This window comes from Labeo rohita, chromosome 23 (assembly GCF_022985175.1).
Source record: "Labeo rohita strain BAU-BD-2019 chromosome 23, IGBB_LRoh.1.0, whole genome shotgun sequence".
NCBI lineage: Eukaryota > Metazoa > Chordata > Actinopteri > Cypriniformes > Cyprinidae > Labeo > Labeo rohita.
The window spans coordinates 24,399,672-24,424,485 of NC_066891.1; the positions used below are offsets into that span (position 1 = coordinate 24,399,672).

At 35.9% G+C, this 24,814-nt stretch overlaps 1 protein-coding gene across 2 annotated transcripts in view; it reads left to right on the forward strand.

Moving 5' to 3' along the window:
* Window positions 1-24,814, forward strand: part of ndrg3b (ndrg family member 3b) — a 78,161-nt gene that overhangs the window by 11,638 nt on the left and 41,709 nt on the right. For both annotated transcript variants that reach the window (XM_051096096.1, XM_051096097.1), the window contains exon 2: window positions 21,590-21,671. In XM_051096096.1, the coding sequence (XP_050952053.1) occupies window positions 21,615-21,671 (57 nt within the window). In that variant the 5' untranslated portion in view covers window positions 21,590-21,614. The remainder of the gene's footprint in view (window positions 1-21,589; window positions 21,672-24,814) is intronic.

Sequence of the window (24,814 nt, forward strand, 5' to 3'; positions counted from 1 at the left end):
AAGCATTCAACGGTCCTGTGGTAAAATAGGAAGTGATTGACCAACAAATGTATTTCTTTGTTGCTTTTTAGCAGTCATAATTTAAGTCAGACTTTGACATTCTGCTGTGTCCATAAAGACACAATCCTCTTTTCTGTTCTTTTTTTGACCCCGGATTTAGTGGAAGACACTACTTGGGATTTAGTCATTGTAGCATTCCTGGCACTTGTGAACATGACAAGGGTGGTGAAAGCTAATCACAGCTAAATTGTTTTCACACTGTCAGTTCTGTTTATAGCCATGTGCCTGTAGAATGAGTAATGCTGAACGCACCCAGCAGCCAGGGATGCCACAGTCTATCTTTGTAATTGATTTACACTCATTGCCAATAGCTGTAGCAGAAGCACTGAAATGATTTGGATTTGTATATAAACTGCTCCTAAGTGTTCATTCAGTTTCAATTTGTGAATGAGTATTTAAACTGTTCTTTTTTTTTCTCAAAATAAAGATTTATTTATGAATCAGACAGCACTTCTCTCATGAACACACAAAACATGTTAGTTAAAGGGATAGTTCATCCAAAAATGAAAATTGTCATTTACTCACCATCAAAATTTCTGGTCATCGCATACGAAGTTCACTTTTACATGTTGTTTGAACATTAATGTGTGTTGGCAGTGTATGTACAAATCTACCCTATACTGATAAAAGTCCATGCAGTGGTTTTTAATTGGTCAGAATACACAGAGTTCAGGGAGAGCAAGACAAGACAAGGGGGTGAGTACATTATCTGTGAATTGTTGTTCTGGAAGTGGACTTCTCCTTTAAATATAAACAAAATCGTATCTGTATCAGATGATATAAATATTTTGATTTGATCCAAACAAAAAGCTTTTGTGTGACTTATATGGCCATTTGAACCATTTTTATAACATTTATGTTGCTTTTTTGTCAATGCTATAGTATTTAAGTTGAAATGTTTTAGAACGTTTTATTTCCAGAACGTTTGACTGATTCTCAATTTTTACAATTTTTAACTAGTCAGCTTGAAAGTGTAACTACAACGTGATTCAAGTAACTTTTTAAAATCGCTTGTTAAACATCTTTGCAGAAAAGATGCATGAACTTCAGCTACATCTTGTACAAACTTGTCTTATACATATTATATGTTCAGAAATAATGCAAGGAAAATGCTTTTTTAAAAAAATCTCAAAAGTCAAGCTAATTTAAATTCAAAATGATTGAAGGTGTAATGCCAGTAGACTATTTATAACCATAAATCTTTTGTCAAAACAATGAACAGCAACTTTCAGTCTGTCACCATGATGGAAACATAAAATATCAGACATAAAGTATATTGCCAAAAGTATTCGCTCACCCATCTAAATAATCGGAATAAGGTGTTCCAATCACTTCCATGGCCACAGGTGTATAAAATCAAGTACCTAGGCATGCAGACTGTTTTTACAAACATTTGTGAAAGAATGGGTCGCTCTGAGGAGCTCAGTGAATTCCAGCGTGGAACTGTGATAGGATGCCACCTGTGCAACAAGTGCAGTCGTGAAATTTCCTCGCTCCTAAATATTCCACAGTCAACTGTCAGCTGTATTATAAGAACGTGGAAGCGTTTGGGAACGACAGCAACTCAGCCACGAAGTGGTAGGCCACGTAAACTGATGGAGCGGGGTCAGCGGATGCTGAGAACTTTCTGCGGAGTCAGTCGCTACAGACCTCCAAACTGATGTGGCCTTCAGATTAGCTCAAGAACAGTGCGCAGAGAGCTTCATGGAATGGGTTTCCATGGTCGAGCAGCTGCATCCAAGCCATACATCACCAAGTGCAATGCAAAGCGTCGGATGCAGTGGTGTGGACTCTAGAGCAGTGGAGACGCATTCTCTGGAGTGACGAATCGCGCTTCTCCATCTGGCAGTCTGATGGACGAGTCTGGGTTTGGCGGTTGCCAGGAGAACGGTACTTGTCTGACTGCATTGTGCCAAGTGTAAAATTTGGTGGAGGGGGGATTATGGTGTGGGGTTGTTTTTCAGGAGCTGGGCTTGGCCCCTTAGTTCCAGTGAAAGGAACCCTGAATGCTTCAGCATACCAAGACATTTTCGACAATTCCATGTTCCCAACTTTGTGGGAACAGTTTGGAGCTGGCCCCTTCCTCTTCCAACATGACTGTGCACCGGTGCACAAAGCAAGGTCCATAAAGACATGGATGACAGTCTGGTGTGGATCGAACTACCCGATAGAACACCTTTGGGATGAATTAGAGCGGATACTGAGAGCCAGGCCTTCTCATCCAACATCAGTGTGTGACCTCACAAGTGCGCTTCCCATAAACACACTGCTAAACCTTGTGGACAGCCTTCCCAGAAGAGCTGAAGCTGTTATAGCTGCAAAGGGTGGACCGACATCATATTGAACCCTATGGATTAGGAATGGGATGTCACTTAAGTTCATATGCGAGTCAAGGCAGGTGAGCGAATACTTTTGGCAATATTAGTGTAGTTCTTCACTTTTTTTTTTTTTTTTTTTTTTTTTTTTTTTTTTTTATTCGATTGCACTGCTTTTTCATTTTTTTCTATGTAAACATGGATGCGTTTGACTCTCATCTCTTGCAGCATCTCATGTAACTGCATTATAAAAATGTGGCGCTCAAGATAAAAGAAGTTCACTCCCATCTTCTTGCACTTTTTCTTTTTTCTATTCCACTACTATTGTTCTGCATTGGATTGTTTTTTTGTTTTTTTTCTCTTTACTGTTATCATTAGCATATTATCAAACTGTCTAATTCTAATGTTTGGTGATATTTCTATTAAAAATTAAGTTTCCTTAATTTAAAAAAATAAATAAATAAAATTCTGGCAAAATATTTAATTCAAATTAATCGATAAAATCGGAAAAATCACCTAGCCCTAAATGAAAACTAAACCATCAAATTGTGCCTTGCCTAATCAGTGTTTAAGAGTTAAAGATGGTGATGTGGAGAGTGGTCGATATTTTGTAAGCAATAAAACTTTATTGGTGGCTTTGGCAAAACCATAATCTTTCTTAGGGAACCATTTAGATGAGATTTCTAAATCAGAGTTGCAGGCTAACCTCTGTCTGTGATCTCACCGCTAATGCTGTAGTCTCACAGTCATCCGCTGAGTAATAATTCAGAAGTATTGTCTTCGAACCTTAGAAGCTGCTGCCATGAATCATGGGTAATTAGCTTCACGGCAGTGGCTCTTTTGTCTTGAATCTCTGACCTCAAGCAGTAACACGGCACAACATTTCCGGCATTGTTTCTGTTCATCTATCGTGATACATGCCCTAAATCGACCCAAGTGGCCCAGTTTATGTGGGTGTCAGGAGACAGCCAGACTCTACACCAAAGGTTTGGTAAGCCCATAGGACATCACATCTGCTTGTTCTCTGTCCATGGTGTCTCTGGTTAGAGGGGCAGGCGGTCTCACAGCAGCTGCTCCAATCTGCCACTGGCAGGATGCCACTAATGAGATCGCTAACAGAATGACGCCAGAGACCTTAATGAACAACAACACACGCAGGAGACAAATGGGAGAGCAGGCGTAGAGGAGAGCCGTTCTTTAGCTTGCAGTGGAGAACAATGTGACTGCAATCTTATGCAAAGACTTTTTCAGCAACATTTCTGTTAGTCACGGGCCAGTTGCATCAGCTAGACGTAAAAAAGATGGGTGTAGGCCCTACGCTGGGCTTTGCAACGTCCAACTTTATGATAAATATTTACACTTGTTGCACCAGCTAAAACTACGACCAGGGGCAACTACGCGCAACACATTCTCCCGCAGTGACAGCTGAGACGACATCCACACTGCAATGGCTACAACTACTAATATATAACTGATTTGATCAAGATATCATAACGAGTGAAACTACCGCACAATAATTTCATTAACTAAATATTTCCAAACAAGTCCATGTCTTTGTATCTGAGGTCTCCCTGCACATTCCCATGACATTTCTTAAGACTAACACTAAAAAAAAAAGGCGACAGGTTAAATAAATATATATATAATGGATGTAATACAATGCTTCTCTCTAGATTTTTTTTGTTTTGTTTTTTTTTTCTAGCTGACTATCGAGTTTATGTACAATTAATGTCTTTCCTGAGGTGAATGTGACTTGCGTGACAATTGTGCATTTTAGCCTACGGACGTCTTTCTGTGGCTGGAAAAAAAAAAACACATAAATTATATTTTGAGATAGAACTGACAGAATTGGAAAGCTGATACTTTATTTCTTATTAAAATTAAGCACAAAACTCAGTGTGATTATTGGATGGCAGGAACGCTGCAAATGATGAGTGGAATTAAAGACCTTAGGTATTTCCAAGCATTTATACCATCCAAGCAAGATGTGGAATAGAAATATTAAGGGAACAATTTAAGACAGTTATATACTGTTATCAGCATGGTAAAGTAGACTCATCTCTCGTTGTCTCTGAGAGAATTTGTGCCGTTAATGCAGTGTTAGCCGTGTTTTTTTTTTTTTTGTTTTTTTTTGTTTTTTTTTTACTTTTACTTTAATAACTCTTGAGCAAAGTTTGTGCGTTGCTTGTGTTGCTTGACCCCTCCCCCATAATATCCATTGGTTATAGGCCACATTATCCTGCCTGAATTGACCATAAATGTTACAGTTGGCCTCTGCAATAATCAAAAAAGAATCATGTCCGAGCAAATAATGACTTTTCACTTTACACCAGACTTTGACTAGGCGTAAGATTTAGTCTCAGACGTAGCACTACGTCACGATGGCGCAACGGGTATAAATTCTACACACGACTTAAAGCGCATTGTACGTCCAGCTGGTGCAACTGGCCCCGGAACTGTATGGCAGCGCTTGACAGGCAGAGCTGCTTTATGAAATATTGAGTAGATGGGAAGTTGACACATTTTCAGAAGCTTTACAGTCATCATTTAAGGTCAGCGGGAGTTTTGGACTTTGCCATTAATTCCTGCCACGCAGTGCCAACGCTGTGGTGTCTCTGTATGTGTCCAGTGCTGCATGCAGTGTGGATGCTGGGATGTCTCTATGGCCTGGCGTATACACCCTGGCCAAGTGATTACTTGGCTGACACTCTGCCCCTTATTCCCGGTTTGCCACTGTATTACAGAGTTTATGCCAGTGCACACATTGTAAACAGAGTGGATTGTTTTCAGTCTGCAATCTCTGTGGTTTTATTTCTTTCCAGAGATTCAGTTTGTTCCTGTATGTTTTTTGAGTGCATGGTGGGGCTGTAACAGTATACAAAATGACATTTCAGGATGTTTTTGGTAGGGGAAAATATCTTTTTTTTTCTTTACTGAACAAGCTGTAGCTCTGTCTTAAAACAAGTCTGGCATTACTGCTGCAACTGGCTGAAACACTCTTTATGGTGCTGTTGTAAATGGGGGAAGAGATTTAAAGTGCTTCCACTTTTGGATGCAATATATTAACATCTGTTTGTGCATTTGCGGTCTGTGAAGTTGAACAGACTGACTTGCTGTCAGGATGCAATATGGACAGACCTGCATGAATTTCAAACATTTACAAACAAGTACACAACTGTACGAAGAAAACAGGTGTCTAATGCATTAAGTGGCACACAATCTGCTTGAAAATGTAAGTTTGTGTCATTTAAACACTTAATGTAAATTTGTGTTAGTTAAGCACTTAATGTAGAGCATATCTTATGTTTAGGACAACTGGGATTGTCGGCTTTTCCCAAAGACGCAACTCTGTTCTGTTATTTTTCAGATGCTTTTGCAACATCAAAGTTATTGACTTAAATGGTATTGTTCCATCCTAGAAGGGAAACCTAAGAGCTTTAAACTAGGTTCTGCACATGAAAGTTACACATGTGCAGTGGTTAAAACAATGGTGGAGTAGTTTAGTATACATGCATACCGAAACAAAATACACATACCAAAATACTACAAATACATGTACCATTGCACTCCTAGGTGGAGTCAATAGTGTCAGTGAAGAGTGAAAAATTTCAGGCTATTTGTCACCCAAAACTGTTTGACTTAAGAAGGCTTTCAATATGGGCTTCTTTTATGATATTTGGATGCAAAGTATCAAAATTCTTATTTCTTACTGTGACGGTGTTTGTTTGAGATGCAGGTAACACAGTTTTAAGGAAAAAAATCACAAGAATGCAATCCCAGAATGCTCTGTGACAATCTAAGGTGGCAGTTGAAGCAAGATAAATGATAATTGTAAATATTAATGATTTAGTACAGAAAAGCATTGGTTACAAAAAGTTTAAAATTATTATTTTTTTCCCAAATTCCATGTTTTTCTGTTTTAATTTTTCTGGATTCAATTAAAAAAAAAAAAAAAAAAAAAAAAAACATTTTCTAGACTGTTTTAATGGTTAAATTAAGAAATATTAATCAAAAAAGCATGTCTAATTAATTTAAATCATGAAACGTACAAAAATTATCAGCAGTGTATTAAAAGAATTGGAATTGGTGGAAAATGGTTTTAAATGTAAATATTGGCATTGGCCCGATATGAAAAATTATGCCGATATGTCTTGCCGCTAAGAATAAAAATTTTGCCTGAATGATGAATAGATTCACGGTTTTGGATTTTAATCTGAAAATGCATGTACACAGTGATCTTTGGTTGGCCTACTTCTAATAAAATGAAAGTAAAATACACAAATAACATTTAGACTGTTTCTGAGTAAATGAAGTAGTAATTGAAATCATGACTATGTTTTAATTTAAAGGTCAGAAGCTATAGCTTGCATGAATTATTATTATGTATTTTATTCCTTAATTTGTAATATATTAATTTTCTTTTAAAGAAATTATGACTCTTTTGCTTTAGACCATCTACAAATGTTAAATCTTAAAAAATAAAATGTTATGGTTACCATTTTTCGGAAAAAAAAAAAAGAAAAGAAAAAAAATGCAGTGATTTGATTTATAGTTTATTTGTAGGTGTTTTTTTTTTTTTTTTTTTTTTTCTCCTTTCTGCATTTTTCTGGAATGTTTGTTTAATTTTAACAAATAAGTTCTTTATAATTTTGTTAACCAAAATTAAAAAGAATTTGCTTACTTCACACACAGGAGAGACTTGGTGTTGTTTCCAAACAAAAGGAAATGTATCAGCATTGATATCGGCATATCAGACAAGCCATATGAAATTTTCACTTTTTTTTTTGTTTTTTGTTTTTTTTTTTCTCCCCAATTTCAGTTTTATTTTTTATCTCATTGTGTGTTTTCCTTTTTTTTTTTGGATTATGTTTTAATGGTTTCATTCAATTTTAATAATCAAAATCTCCAAATTAATTGATTTTATTTATTTTAAAAAATGTATTTATTATTATTATTATTATTATTATTTTTTTTTTTTTTTTTTTTTTTCCCCAGAAATACCCGGTTGTGTATTTACATTTTTCTGGTAAACGTTCTTTAAAAAAACAAACGAACAGTTTTTTCAAGTTAAACTGAACTTTTGTTTTGATGGGTTGCTGTTATTGTATATGTTTGTATATGATTTGGCAATAGTTTTTCTCACAAGAAACTGTAAAATTCTCATGAAGTAACTCTTAGAGCAGTTCTAGAGATTGTTTGTGTTCATGTACACAGCAGATGTCACACGCGCTTCTGTGTGTGTATAGTAAGCCATTCATTTGTTTATACAGTGTCTTTATTCTTGCGATTAAAACTTATAATTTGCATCCTCTGTGCGATGCACATTTTGCATGCGTTCCCTTATTTTAGTTTTCACGCTGCTGTTGAAGCATGTAGACTGTAAGCAACACAGCATCTTGGTAGATTTTGTAGCTGCAGTTTGCTAAAATGAAATGGCTGACTCATGTTTCATAACCCTTATCTAATTCATACGGAAATAAGCCTTTACAGCAGAACAAAAGTAATGTCAAGTCTAGGTCAGCTTGTTTTTTTGCACTCATTAAACAAAATCTAGAAACTGACACAGTTTATCTGATGAAGATGGAGCGTTGACGTGGCTCATGGCCAGCCTAATGATAAATGTGATGGTGGTGGTGGCAATTTTGCTATGATGGATCACAATGATGGTCATAATAATGATAATGTTGGTATGCTTAGAGATACTTTGGGAGAAGGGTGGAGTAATTACAGCCATTCCCTCTCCTCTTGATGAATTATCAGCTGGTTGTGGTGATGGCAAATGGGCTGGCATGAGCATGCTAATAATCAAATGGGCGGAGCTGATGGACATGGACTTGAGGAAAAAAAGGCAGATGTTCAAACCAATTTCCTCTTGACTCTAGTAGTTTCTCTAATCGAGCCATTGTTAACAAGTCATGGAGCTGTCAAGATGGTGAGTGTTTATGAAGTAATTCACCCCAAAAAATTCTCATTTCTCAAAAATGGGACAGGAAGAAAATTTATATTAAATTTTTGTTATATAATATATAATATATATATAATAATAATAATAATAAAAATAATAATAATATTTATATATATATATATATATATATATATATATATATATATATATATATATATATATGGGCGACATTAGGGGGGGCAAGGGGGGGCAGTTGGTTAGTCCTCGTTGTCAGCCACACTGCAGTTGGAGCGGTTTGCCATGCCCAGGCCCGGTTGTACGGAGGTACTAGACGGTGCTAAATGCCCTCAAACGAAAGCAAAAGCAACTGAAGATCTGGCAAAATAGCCAGACTCATTGTGTAGTTTAGAGAGCGTCATTGATTATAACAGCACTTGTGAGATCGCGATGAACTGAGATGAGTGACGCTTTTATACGTGATAATAAAGTGAGCGAGCTTTGCGCACTTTCTAGGCTATAATCCGTTCAGAATTTTCTGACGTTCGTTTTATATGGTGCAATGTCTCAGGATGACATCTGCACATTTATGCTGGATTCGTTCTTCGCCCGGCCCTTGTCCGACAGCTTATCAGAATTCCCGGCCCGAGTCCGACCCGAGCCCTCTTTTCCCAAAACAGCTTATACTACTGTTGCAGATATTAATATAGTCCAGTTTTGTATGCAATGGCAAAGTGATTATATTTCGTTTTTTTTTATCAAGTTAATTTGACCGTTTTGAAGCATTTTTATTTTTGTTCGTTAAATATAAGTTTTTGTTTTTTAAAGTAACGACAAAGCGGCCAGCGGAAGACTGATCATAGGCTGTTTGATAAATGTTGCCTTCTGAAATCATCACGACTTGCCTAAAATAAAATATATATAGATATAAAACAGTTCAAGTGTAAATCAATGTTAGTTTAAACGTTAAACCTAGATAAATATGTGCTATTAGGCGCATATCCAATCCTTTGTGTGGAAGCTAATACCGCTTTGCAGAACATGGAGGCGCCAGCGCGATCACTTGCTTTTTTTTTTTCAGTGGCAACCATTTTAAATATTCCGTCATTTTTGCTGATAAAAGTAAGAATAATACATCATTCCAAACTGTAAAGGGTCTACTTTTATTTGTGCACTCACAATATCAACAAAACGTTGCAAATGGTGCTTCTAAAATAAAGAAAACAAACATGATCCGCTCTGTAGTATCAACACGGTTCACGAAAATGAACCGAAACTCATCGAATACATGACTCACAGGTATTATACATATATCTATAGAAAGCTTTAAATTATAACTTAACGAAATGAGGCAAATAGAAAAGAAAAACGATTTCATTATGTAATCTTTAAGGATGCATTTCTCTCTAAAGGCGCATCCAAAGAGGAGATGCAGGATCGGCAACTTCATCCTTGCAACACTGACTCAGAAAACACTAGTTTATTAATGAATAATTCAAAAATCTCCTTACTATTTCCCCGACACATTCATGGTAATAACTTTTGCCGGTGCTTTGGGGCAAGCTTTAGCCTATTGTGTGCGCTTAAACGCGGAACTGTTCCAGCTGCGCTGAAGGCGCGCTCGCTGCTGCTGCTGACGGAGACACTAAATGCCTTCCGAGCCGGTATCGAAAGTGAAACCAAAAGTGAAGTCTCGTGTTGTTTCCACTAGCGCAGATTTTTTTTTTTTTCATCGCCATATTTGGTGGATGTCTAAAATATAAAAATAAGAAGAAGCCTAAAACAGGGCCGAAGCCCGTCCCGCGTATGAACTGTGACGTGAAAATTGGCCCGAAGCCCGGCCCTAGGACCGTAAAAAAATCGGGGCCCGTCGGGCTCGCGCTGCAATGCAGGGCTCTACCGGGACATATCAACCAGTAGCCTAACTTCATTGCCAGTAATGGACGGTAAAGTTCAGGAATGAATAATATGCAATTTATGACAAAATAGTCCCACAACTGATCGTTCATTTTTTTTTCTTAACTTGTTCCACCTTTAGTAACAGCGTTGCAATACGGTAGGGGATTGTTTTGATGCTGATCCGAATTTTTTTTTTCTTGCCCCCCCCCCTGACTCAAGAGTCAAATGTCGCCCGTGTGTGTATAATAAATATATATATATATATATATATATATATATATATATATATATATATATATATATATATATATATATATATATATATTACATTTTTGGGTGAACATCCCTTTCCTAATGTGGAGCGAGGGGGTGGAAATACCTCTCTTTCTGATTGAGCTGACTCAATTTGAAATTGAATCAGGTCCATTTCAATTGAAATCTTGCGTAAGAACCCAAAGCATGTTGAACTCCCGTCAACTCAAATCCGCTGTTGAAGGGTGAGATTTCCGTTTGTCCATGAGCTGATTAGAGCACAGACAGATTAGCACAGCTAATACCTACGCTGTAGGTTAGTGTATTTTGTTTGCTTTAGTTTATTTGAACACATTAATCAGGCTTTGTTTGCATTTCTCAGTATTATACTATGTAGGATATGGGTCAATGCATTCTTTTATTTGTTTGTTTTCCATGCATGCTTCTAATGACTAAGCCAGCAAGCCTTATGCATAGTTTAGCTTTGCAGTTTGCTAATAAATGGCGCGCTCTCTATATTTATGCATGTTTATTCCTTATTTTAAAGCTTCTCATCTAAAATTGACCCATGATTCTGCCCATGAATAACCTCTGCTCACTTGTTGATGACTAACAGCCGTAGTCATAGTAACGAGGTGGCTGCTTGGAGCAGGTCGGTTCTGTCTGAGATGTTGAGAGATTAATTCACCATTTCCAGGCACTTTATATTTAAGTCTTTTAAAGACCTTTTTCTTTTTTTTCTGAGCAGTCTGACATGTCAACCAATAAATTGAGTTTGAAGTTGAGCTAGAAGAGTCTGTAGAAATATTTTGTATACCTTATTGACAAATGACACACTTGCCTTTCATTTTTTTTTCTCTATGTGTATTCCGAAATGATTAAAAACTAATTTTACAGAATGACTTAAAGATTAGTTCACTTCCAGAATAAAAATGTTCTGATCATTTACTCACCCCAAAGTCATTCAAGATGTTCATGTCTTTCTTTCTTCAGTGGAAAAGAAATCAAGGTCTTTGAGGAAAACATTCCAGGATTTTTCTCCACCTCAGTGGGAATCAACAGGTTGAAGGTCCAAACTGCAGTTTCAGTGCAGCTTCAAAGAGCTCCACATGATCCCAGCTGAAAAATAAGTGTCTTGTGTAGTGAAACAATCAGTCATTTTCTAAAAAAAAAAAAAAAAACACTTGCACTAGCTCTACGGTGCACGTCAGTGACTTCACGCATTACGTAATCACGTTGGACAGGTCACGTGTGGCTGGTTCTTTAAAAACTCAAAGAGAAAAGTACTATCTTTCCTGTTTCATTACCCAGACTATTTCACATCCAGAGATGAAGGATAGGATAATGAAGTTACTAAAGAGGAGGAGTGATGACAGTCTGTTTTATGCAAACAGTTGCGCAGCTTTGAACCCAGCTTTCATATGGTATCAAAACCTAAAAAAGGTCAAATTTCACCATTTGTTGGGTTTTCCTAGATCGCTTCACATATGTATAGCAGAAGTAATTGTACTGACAATGCTCCAGGAAATCCCTAATATGGACAGAGGTATCCAGTTATCGCAGTTGCTGAACAAAAGGCAGATAGAGAATTTTTAACTGAGGAAACATTTGATTTCGTATGTATGATGAGGCAGTAAACGTACGATTGCGACAATATATGGTTTATCTGTTCTACAAGCAATCTTGGGTATTTTTGTAAGAATAAAGTATTTATATGTCAGTGGTAATCAACATAGCCTTTAACACTGTAATACTGTAAAATAGTATGATGTCTGCCTCATTCTATGATATGAAACCATGTCTGATCACAAAGTTATTTTAAACACTCTACTGTTATGAAGTTGATTTGGAGAAAAAGCATGTCAATAAAACAAATTATATCTTTTTTTTTTTTTTTTCACACTGTACTGCCCTGACCAAACCAGTTCCAGATTGTAGAGGCAGCTTCTCATTTAGCTATATACTCCTCCTCAATTACACGTCCACCTTCTGCCATATCACTCCACACTGTCTCACACTGAAATGTCTACAACTAGACTTTATCATTATTATCGTGGGAAGACTACTACTTATCTTGGGGAGAATTTTTACTGGTATATCGCAAATGATAAAATATCGCCTATCCCTAGTCGGCAATGCGTGAGGTTGAGCTAGTGCAAGATGAGTGGTTGTGGTTAAAAAGAATAGCATTTTTATTTATTTTTTTTTTTAGAAAATGACCGGTCATTATGCTAGATAACATCCTTATTTCTCGACTGGGATCCTGTGGAGCCCTTTGAAGCTGTATTGAAACTGCAATTTGGACCTTCAGCCCGTTGGCTGCCATCGAAGTCCACTATATAGAGAAACATCCTGGAATATTTTCCTCAAAAACCTTCATTTCTTTTAAACTGAATTAAACAGCTGGACTACTTTTTACCCTGGGGATAATATTTGAATACAAATAATCCTTTTAAAGGAGAAGTCCACTTCCAAAACAACAATTTACAAATAATTTACTCACCCCCTTGTCATCCAAGATGTTCACATCTTTCTGTCTTCAGTCGTAAAGAAATTATGGTTTTTGAGGAAAGCATTATAGGATTTTTCTTCATATAGTGGACTTCAATTGTGCCCCCGATTTTGAACTTCCAAAATGTAGTTTAAATGCAGCTTCAAAAGGCTCTAAACGATCCCAGCCGAGGAAGAAGGGTCTTAACTAGTGAAATGATCTTTTTTTTTTTTCGAAAAATAAAAATTTGTATACTTTAAGCACAAAAGCTTGCGTAGCACAGGCTCTCGGATGCGCGTCCACGGGTCGTTCTTGAGCGATTCGTTCATTTAGAACAAATCTTTAATGTGACTCGGGAAGAACGAGTCGTCTCGGGGAGTGATTCGTTTAGTCGCGCATGTGCAACATCCTGTTAGGTTCTGTGCTGGAATTAGTTCACCTGTTTCGAGTCTTCAGGTTTTTTGAGTCGTTCATTCATCTTATGGAGCTGTCACGTGATGCTGATTTTGCTAAAATTAACAAAATGACTCAAAGATTTGTTCATTTTGCTGAACGAGACTCAAAGGTCTGAGTCAGTAAAATGATCCAAACTTCCCATCACTACTACGAATCACGTCTAAGTTCATCATCTGTGTACTTCGGCTAAAAAAGGTAGAGAATGGCGAAAAACTCCATCTTATTTTCTCCTACAACTTCAGAATCGTCCGACACGTTGTACCTTTTTGTTTGTAAACAGCGTTTGACTTACTTGCATTTGCTTAGTCTTTGCGCGTTCTCTTTGTAAACACTGGGTCTGTAGTTCCGCGTGACCTTTCGACATGATTCAATAGTACGTCATGAACGCACATCCCAGAACCTGTGCTACACGAGCTTTTGTGCTTAAAAAGTATACAAATTTTTATTTTTCAAAAAAAAAAAAAAAAAAAGACAGATCATTTCACTAGATAAGACCCTTCTTCCTCGGCTGGGATCGTTTAGAGCCATTTGAAGCTGCATTTAAACTGCATTTTGGAAGTTCAAAATCGGGGGCACGATTGAAGTCCATTATATGAAGAAAAATCCTGAAATGTACTCCTCAAAAACCATAATTTCTTTACGACTGAAGACAGAAAGACATGAACATCTTGGATGATAAGGGGGTGAGTAAATAATTTGTAAATTGTTGTTTTGGAAGTGGACTTCTCCTTTAAGGGAATAACATGAAAAACGGTTATTAAAAAATACAAAAGGTAATTGTGACTTTATCTCACAATTCTATAAGTTGCAAGTTTTAAGAATTGCAGGATATAAAATCACAATTGCAAGATATAAAGTCAGACTTGCAGGTTTATATAATGCAATTTCAACTTCGTAACACTTCATTAATTTATATTTGGCATTTCTGACAGAAAGTCAAAATTGTGAAATTAAAACTCAGGATTATAAAACAGGATTGTTCATTCCCATGTTTTAATCTATTCAGTATGGCTATGAAAAGAATAAAAATGCTTTTTTATTGAGATTGTTGTCTAATAAAATCTTAAACAAAATAAGAAACATTGTAATAATACTCTAGTACTAAAGTGTATTTTAGCCTTACATGAGTAGTTAATGATGCAGTATTTCAGCGTAACAATAGCTTAGTTCATTTATTGCCGAACACCAGATCGTCGTGAGCTGGACGTGTGTAAACAAACACTACGCTGCACATCACTCTGAAACTCACAGCACATAGAGTATTGTTTGATTAAAATCACAGCCGCCTTAACTTGATGATCGCATCAAGTGAGATCAGTTTCCCATTGTTTTATTTGATGCCTTTATATGTCTTTTACTACTTTAATTTTCTTCCTTTAACTGATTGTTGTCTGTCATGGTATACCTGTGGCCATATCTAATTCACCTCCAGTCATCCATCTTTTCAGAAACCCTGTGGCACAAGGACATAATCACAGCACACTGTATTTGACATGACATGAATCATAATCTACTGCCTCAGTCTCAGTTTAAAATGCAAGCTTTACTTCAGAGCTGCTCATTTGCAGAATAAAGTCTTTTTCCATCACATACACAAACGGACTTCAGACTAGACTGAGATGAATGGAAAGAGATCAGCGCTTTGGGCATAATAGAGGTGCCGGGATGTCACTGAAGTGATAATTATGTGGCGTTTTAACGGAATTATGAACCGCATTGATAATTGGGGCCAATGACCTTTTAGTTCATGTAACTTATTGTATAAATAAGAAAATGTTTTGAATTAAAAACCTCAGAGCCTCTGAACATTCGGCTTCATGATTTCTCTCAACTATCATTATTCTTCAATGCAGATTTTTCCTCCTCTCTTATATGAACTACCCACTGTCTCTTTGCAGCTACTCTCAAAACTGCAATTATCTCTCTCTTCACAAACCTCTATCGTCATTACTAATTATAAGAGAAAATTACAGTTGGAATGGAGGACTTGGAAGGTGCCTCTTGAATGAAACATAAGTAAGAAAGGATATATATATTTTTTTTTTTCCCCCGCTGATTACGTCATGTATTCAGAGGCGCAAGTTGAGCAGTTAAGCAAGAAATTAGCCCTTCAGTTGTTTTCTGTGACCTGAACCCACACATGTTCACTGACTGCCTGTAATTAGCGTTTCACACACAGCCTGTAGAACATAATGAGTATTCTTATGATATGAAAGCACAACTTCAGCAAATGAATCCAAATTGGCCAGAATAAAATAGTTCCTAGTGAAGTTACATGTGCACCTATTTAAAACCGACAGATTTAGCAGTCACGCTGTGGCAAGATTGTGCTATTCTGTGCGACCCATGCGCTTACTCCTGCTGAGCACCAGCTCCAGCACCGTCACTGTCACCATGCTACTGGATAAAGGTGTAAGACGCTCAGGTAGTTGTAATAGGCTTTAAACTAACAGGCTTAATGTGTAACACTAGGAACTGTTCAGACCTTTGTGATGTCTCCATATTGCAGGATGTACATTAAAATATTTTAGAACTTCAGCAGTTTTCAAAGAGATTTGAAATGTAGAAACTAAGTTGTCATGATTCTGGTAGTTGCGTTGCCAGTGGTATTTATTTTTGTTTGATCTTTTTTTTTTTTTAATATAATAAATCTTCTTTATTACAAAGACTGTGTACATTCACTTACAAAACCAACTGTGTATTATTATTATTATTATTATTATTATTATTATTATTATTATTATTATTATTATTTATTTATTTATTTATTTATTTATTTATTTATTTATTTATTTTTTACATTTTGTGTCTCTTTGACTGTTCAAACACAGTAATCACTGTAAGAAAATGTAGTTAAGTCAGTGTGTGGTGTGTCTCTTTGGGCATAAAAAAATATCTACAAAGATACACATCTCAAAGTCCACTCCAAAGGGAGATATTTCATTTTTTAAAAATTCTCTTTCAAGAACTACAATGAACTGCTCCTTTGGACTACAGCATTTGTTTTTCGGGTGCTGTGATGTCACAACAAGGCCCATTAGAATATTAAAATAAATCCCGCCTACGGAAATTAAAATGGTTTGGGGGGTGGGTAGGAACGAGATGGGAGATTAGAGAAAACTTTAGTGATGCAGTGTGAAGAGCCGCTTCTGGGACGTTTCAATGACTGGTATAAATGCAAGCATTGACTAGAAATAAAGGGCTTCTGTAGCAAATCTATGTGTTTTTGTAATAAAAATATCCATATTTAAAATGTAAAAATCACTTTAATCTAGCTGTTTTAGCACAACAGTTTATTTTAACCATCCCTCAATCTGGACTAAGTTACAGATTTTCTCTATAAATCAATTGAATTAAGTTACACTGCAAAATTTTAAATGCTTAAATAATTTTATATTTTATTAATAATTTTAATTTTAAGATTACTGTTTTAAATATATATATTTTTTAAACATGCAAATAAGAAATGTTGGGGAAAATGCAATGATACTTTTAAATATGAAACCAAACCACCAGAAGGTGGCGGCAAAAGACATTTAGTCTTTCATTCAACTGATTCGTTCAAATGGCAGATTCATTCAGAAACAAGGAAAGTGAGACTGTTCGTGAATGGTTTTCTGAATCATTTACTCCCTTGATTCGTTCAAAACTGTGGATTCATTCAGTAACAAAACCGCTGTGTTGCTTGGAGACACGCAGTAGTTCTGCAGTGGCTTTGATTGGAACTATTTTCATCAGCGAAATTAGGCAAAAACAGTCAATATTGTCAAACTTAATTTTAACTTGTTTATTGAACTACAGTTGTATAAAATCAGTGTCACATTGCAGTTGCGTTACTATTTGGATTAAACATCTTGGTTGTGCAGTGCTGCGTACCCAAATCATACAATATATATTTCTACCACACTGTGCATTTATAACTTTCTATGAGTGCTGTTGCACTCATTTGTTTTGATTTCTGCACAAGTCTTTTTCACATACTCACTCAGGTGGCGCAAGCCTCATCTGGCACAACATAAATACATTATCAGTTGCCGTAAATGTGTCGTCAAAAAGGACCAAATCGGCAGACTGACCGGCTGGTCACCGGTCTGGGCTGATCATGCGGAAAACCGGCTAATTCCAGTCCCTGGCTGGTGGATCGGTGCATCTCTACAAAAAATATTGACAATACTTATTGAACTGTTATTGAGCTGTAAAAATCAGTGTGACATTTGCAATTTTTCTTATGTTCATATAAAAGCTCATGTGATATTGCTAAAATTTATCGTTTGATATAAACATAAGACGAAACACATGGGGGAAAATGGTTTATAGACCAATTATAAGTTTGTAAACATTCAGGATGCGCGCATCATGGTTGCAGAAAACCCGGAGGAGATAGCCTTTACGGCTAGAGAATTACACGGATATGGTACAAAATAGTTAAATTTGATAGATGTAGTTAGATTTATTAGATGTCATTTTCAAAATGTTCTCCCCATTTTACATTTTATTGCTTGTCACCCAGCGATAAGCACTGTTATTCAATGAAATTGACGTTAGGTAGAGGGATCGTTTTACAGATCCGAAACAGGGATGACGTTTTTTTTTTTGTTTTTTTTTCAAGTGACAGTGTATGGAGCCATAGAATAAAAGAATTAAAAAAAAAAAAAAGGTATGTCTGATTTTATATTTCAAAATTCTGACTTTATTCTCGCTATTCTGAGATTATATCTCACAATTCTAATAAGGAAAAACAACTCGTCATTCTCTCTTTTCCCCTCGGCTCAAAATAGGAGTTTATGTCCCACACTTCAGGCTTTTTCCCCTCAGAATTGACACATTTGAGTTAAATCGAGTTGTGAAGTCTGAATTAGGTGATTTAAACTTGCATTTGCGAGGAAAAAAATAAAATAAAATAAATAAATGTTATGAAAAATGTTAATAGTAATAGGTTTAAAAAAAATATTTCATGCTGTAACAGTAGGGCTAATACAAAACGTCCCCTGTGAACGGCGTATGTGAATATTATGTAGACCTATTGTTTAAATCAAATTTATGCTTTAAAAGTAGAGTAATCGTAGGAGATTTCATTCATAGTGTGTCCTTTTAAAGTCTGTGTTTGGCTTCTAATGCCGTCTTTGACAACATTCTATAAAAAATAATTTGCATTCCGATTTTGACATCAAAAGGCACACAAATATATTTTTTCTTATTTCATGGATTTTACCCGTTTAACTCCACTTGTTACCAGTGTTTTTCTGCAACCACTATGTCTTAATTTTTGGGGACTTTAACAGCATTAAAATAAGCTGCATCATTCAGTGAAAGCATGTATTTTTAAGGCATGGTTTTATTTGGCTGTCATACTCCATGTTAAATCAAGCAGTGTTTAAACTATTACAAAATTCTCATCAATGACACATCACACACTCCTAACGGTGATGTACATGAAACAGCATGTTTTATATATCATCATACTAACCAGCTCTAGCCAAAATCTGTTCACATCCAGCACTCCCTCTGCCATGCATATTCAAATGAAATATTACCAATGCCAAGTTTTCTTTAACAATCGCAATGAAAAGAGCACGTCATGTTACATTTCACAGGAAAATGATTTGTTACATAAGAACAGTCAGTGCTCCCATTGTTCTTTGAGAAGCTCTGAAGGAGCTCATCGGGCAGCTCTCCTCCCGAAATAGTACACTCTGTCTCCATTGATTCAGGAGATGGTGCTAGATGTGTTCATCCTGTTCTCAGGAAGCCGTAACGGTGAAGAACGTCAAGAATGGAATAACACAGAAAAAATAGCTTTTGGGTAACATTTAGAAACTAACAAGCATAAGACTCTCCCTTGTTTTTCAAACTGTGTCTTTTGACAGATCAGTGACCCTACACACTGTGACAGATCGACATTTTCCCTTTGAGTAACTCCACTAATCCATCTAACACGCACACATGGCCTTCTGTCTCTGACTGTGACCTTGTCAACACTTGTCAGCCCTCCCGCGGATGCCAGCCGAAGCCCAGCGTTCGTTTTACATCCTTTTGTTCATGACCTCTCTCGCATCCTCCCCACCATAGACAGATAGTCATTCAAGGTCCAGGGGAGCTTACTGTAGACAATATTAGTTTCACATGACCTGGCTTGTGATTTAGGGCAGCAGAGAGATTTTACTAAATGCCAAGTCATTACAGGTGGCCACAGCCTTTAAACAGGAAACCAGACACCTGGATGTAGCACAAGGTGTACAGAACATTTTTACAGCCTTGTGTCAGCAAGTCCTTCCCACTGTCTCGAACCACAGCAGTCTAAAAGAAGGGAAGATGTTTCAGCAGTTTCAGAGCAAAAAGGACAGGAAAACCTAGCACACTGCCAAAGTTTATTTTATTTTATTTCATTTTATTTTTATTTCATTTTATTGTATTTTATTTGATTTGTATTTTGTTGAATTTTTTTGAATATTTTATTTCTTATTTTATATCATTTTATTTTGTAGTTTGTCTTATATTATATTATTTTATATTTATATTTTATATTATTGCATTTTTTTATTTTATGTTTTATTTTTAAGTTTATTTTATTTTACTTCATTTTATTTAATTTAATTTTATTGTATTTTATTGTATTGTATTTTTTGAATTATTGGAATATTTTATTTCTTATTTTATATCATTTTATTTTGTAGTTTCTCTTATATTATTTTATTTTATATTTATATTTATATTTTATATTATTGTATTTTTTTATTTTATTTTTTATTTTTAAGTTTATTTTATTTCATTTTTTATTTTATTTTATTTGTATTTAATTTTATTTTATTGTATTTTATTGTATTGTATTTTTTTGAATTTTTGGAATATTTTATTTCTTATTTTATATCATTTATATCATTTATATTTATTTATATTATATTATTTTATTTTTATATATATATTTTATATTATTGTATTTTTCATTTTTTTTTTATTTAATTTTATTGTATTTTTTGTTTGTTTATATTATTTTTATTTATATTGTTTTATATTATTTTTTTCATTTTATTTGTATTTTATTTATATTTTGTTTTAAACTATTGTATTTTTTTTTTTTTTTTAAAATATTGTATTTTATCTTATTTATTTAATGTTTTGTTGTATAATTTATTTTATATTGTATTTAATTTTATTGTATTACTTTTTGTCATTTTGTTTCATTTTCTTTTTTTATATTTATTTTCTTTTATATATTTTTTTATATTATTGTATTTTATTTTATATAGTTTTATTTATTTATATTTTTTTTTTTATCATTATCATTTTAGATTTATTTTCTTTAATTATATTATTTTTATTTTATATTGTTTATATTATTGTATTTTATTTTTTTATATTCTTTTATTTTATATTTTATTTTGTTTTATTTTATTTTATCATTTATTTATTTATTTTATTTTAGACCCCCAACTTAACCCACCCAAACAGTAGTATGTGAATTCAAACTCTAACTTCAGTTTGCCGTTGCCTTTCAAACATATCTAAACACATTATATTCTCAACCTAATATGCAATATATAAGCTTTGATGGCGCATTCAAGTAGGATTCACCCATTTTTCATGATCCAGTTAATTCCCAGTGGATAAAACCAAGTCACCCTACATGTTTTTTCTCGTTGAAAATCCTGTTTTACTAGGAAATGAGTCATGCTACAGCAGTAAAATCAGTCTCAATGCCTTTTCATCTCTTCAAGTATGCCCAAAGGGACTGTGTGCTTTTAATGTGTTGGCCAAACATTCGTATCTGCTTTTGCATGATTGTGTTCTGCCCTAAAATGCAACCGTACATTTGGTCCCGGATGGAGAGCAGCTCAGGGGACAAAAACCTTTATTTCAGCCACACCAAGCTTCAGCAAGTCACCCAGTGCCATTATAACGGTGACATAAGCCTACATAATGCCCTTCCTAAAACAGTTGCATGCATTGACCTTCAGGATAGCCATAGAGAGTTAAACCATGAATTAAACATGAGCTCATCTGAATTCGGTTAACAAGGACAATGGGGGTTTGCTGGCGGTTATTAGGCAGGATGTTAAACATCATTTCTCTCTCTCTTTCTCTGTGCCCTGTTTACTGTAATTCTGTATTCATGAGCATTTGGCAAGCTGAGCCATGTTCCCAGTTGGTCAATAAGTCAGTGCTGACTCTAATGATGTACTAATCTATATCTGTCCTGTTTGTCTCTCTCTGTAGTGACGGGCAGCTGTCAGGCTTGAGGATGGATGAGTTACAGGATGTGCAGTTGACTGAGATCAAACCCCTCTTGACAGACAAGGTGAGTTTGCACGCATTCGTACAAGTGTCTGGTTGTGAACACCAGTGATTCCCTTCTCTTCATCTCACCCCACCGCTCCAGTTCTCTCATTCTGATTAGCACGGCTCGATCCCAGGCTCCTCGAGGTGCTCGTCTCAGGGACGGTTACCCTTGGATACCGAGCTGCACCAGAGCAGTGAGATCAGAGAGATGATGTATAATGTCATCGGGTCCTAATCTCACAGCCGCTGATCTCACCAGCATCAAACGGAGCCTGTAATGAGCTGCTGTTAGAAAATCCTCCTGAACAAGAGCTTATTTATGTATATGTACTATATGCGTACTTCCATTTGTTTGCTGAGTAAGGCTCAATGAACTCTCAGATTAACCCTGTAAAGCCTGACATATGGAGAAAAAAAAAGTTTGCTTGTATCATATCTGATGCATCAGGCTTGTATGTCTTTTTTTGGACTATGGAGCTCATAGTCTAAGAAAAAACTCAGCTTGGTTTTTTTAGAAGCCCAAACTAAGCAAAAATATGCAGTTAAGTGCAGTTGCTGATATTTATCAGTCAATCAGACAACAGAAGCCATATAGTAGGTTGTGTAGAATAGGTTTTTCAGGAAAGTATTGATTGTGTTAAAGGGATAGTTCACCCAAAATTGAAAATTACCCCATGATTTACTCGCTCTCAAGCCATTCTAGGTGTATATGACTTTCTTCTTTCAGACGAATATAATTAGTGTTATTTTAAAAAAAAAAAAATCCTGCCCTTTCAAGCTTTATAATGGCAGTGAATGGGTGTTGAAATTTTGAAATCCAATAAAGTGTGCCCATCCATCATAAAAAGTGCTCCACACGGCTCCAGGGCCTTTTCCAGGGCTAAAGGCCTTTTGAAGTGAATTGATGCGTTTGTATAAGAAAAAAAAATCTGTATTTAAAACTTTGTGAACCGCCATTTTTAGTTTTCACTAACTGTCGTACATGTGTTCACGAAAGTGGCGCTCCAGCAGATGACGTATGAAGTAGCAAATGTGGTGGCGAACACGGAAGAGCAGAGGAGAGAGCAAAACAAAACACTGGTCACAAATTAGAAGTACAAAACAAGGTTTTACAGTGCCTTGCAAAAGTATTCACACCCCTTCATTTTTTCCATATTTTATGTTGCAGCCTTATGTTAAACAGCTTTAAGTTACTTTTTTCACACATCAGTCTACACTCCATACACCATAATGAAAAAGCACAAAACAGATTAGTGACAATTTTGCAAATGTATTAAAAAATGAAACACTGAAATAAGTACGTTTCATAAATATTCATACCCTTAACTAAGTATTTTGTTGAAGCACCTTTACAGTCTCAAGTTTTTTGGGGTGATGTGGCAAGTTTTGTACATCTGCATTTGGCAATTATCGGCCATTATCCTCACCTCTTCACCTCTCAAACTCTGTCAGCTTGGATGGGGGCTGACAGACATTTTCAGGTTTCTCCAGAAATGTTTGATTGGGTTCAAGCCAAGGCTGGATGATGTAAGGACATTCACAGAGTTGTCTATACGCCACTCTTGCCCAATCTGGGGTTCTGAATGCTCTGGACTGGGTTTTCATTAAGGCTATCTCTGTATTTTGCTGTGTTGAGCTTTCCTTCTACTCTGACGAATTCATCAGTCCCTGCCTCTGAAAAACATCCCCACAGCATAAGGCTGCAACCGGCACTCTTTATTTTTGGGATGCTACTGTGCAGGTGATGAGCAGTGCCTGGTTTCCTCCATACATGATGTTTGGAATCAAGGTTTATCAGATCAAATAATCTTGTTTCTCACACTCTGAAGGTCCTTTAGGTGCTTTGTTGCAGATTTCAAGTGTGTTTTCATGTGTCTTCACTGAGGAAAGGATTGAGTTTGGCCAAACCACTGTAAAGAGTGGATTGGTGGAGTGTTGCGGTGATATTTGTCCTTCTATAAGTTTCTCCCATCTGTATATATGATCATGGAGCTCAACTAAAGTGACCATCAGCTTCTTCGTCACCAGTATAACCAAGGCCCGTCTCCGTCAATTGCTCAGTTTGGCCAGGAGGCCAGCTCTAGGAAGAGTCCTAGTTGTTTTAAACTTCTTTCATTAAAGATAATGGAGACTACACGCTTCAGTGAACCTTCAGTGCAGCAGAATTTTTTTTTTGTGAACTCTTCCCCAGATTTGTGCCTTCACACAATGCTGTCTCTGAGCTCTACAGGCAGTTCTTTTAAATACATTTTATACATTTTTAGCTGTTTAGAGTTTTTATTGAGAGGTGTGTGCCTTTCCAAATCGTACTCATTCAATTGAATTTGCCAAAGTTGAACTCCTCTCAAAGTGTAGTAACCTCAAGTGATATGAATGCTCCTGAGCTCAATTTTAAGTGTCCGAGGAAAGGGTATGAATACTTATGCAATGGAATCATTTTCATTTTTTTTTTATTTCTAAAAAAAAAAAAAAAAAAAAAAAAATTGCAAAGTTGTTAGAAACCTGTTTTGTGCTTGGTCAGTGTAGGTTTATTGTGGCGGGGGGGAAGTAATTTAAAGCAGTTTAACATCAACAAGGCTGCAACTTAAAAAAGCGTGAATAAAATGAATAATTTTGCAAGGCACTGTATAAAGAAAAATTTCTGAGGATTTCATTATAAGCCAAGAGGACATTGGTTTTCCTTTGATGTAAACAAAACATGGTTCTCATGAGACTAGCATATTCTCACCCAAGCTTATGCTACGCCTACATGCTACGTCATCCGCTGGAACGCCACTCTCTCATGAACACGTGTATGACAGTTAGCGGAAGCTAAAATTATGGTTCATGAAGTTTTAAATACAGATATTCGTCTTACACAAATGCACTGATTTACTTCGGAAGGCCTTTATTAACTTCCTGGAGCCGTGTGGAGTACTTTTAATGATGGATGGATGCACTTTTTTTGGGGTTCAAAATCTCAACACCCATTCACTGCCATTTTAAAGCTCGAAAGAGCCAGGAAATTTTTTTTAATATAACTCCGATTGTATTTGTGTGAAAGAAGAAAGTCATAGGCACCTAGGATGGCTTGAGGGTGTGCAAATCATGGGGTAATTTTCATTTTTAATGAACTATCCCTTTTAAAACTTGAGGCTTCATCAGGTTAAACTGAGGACTGCA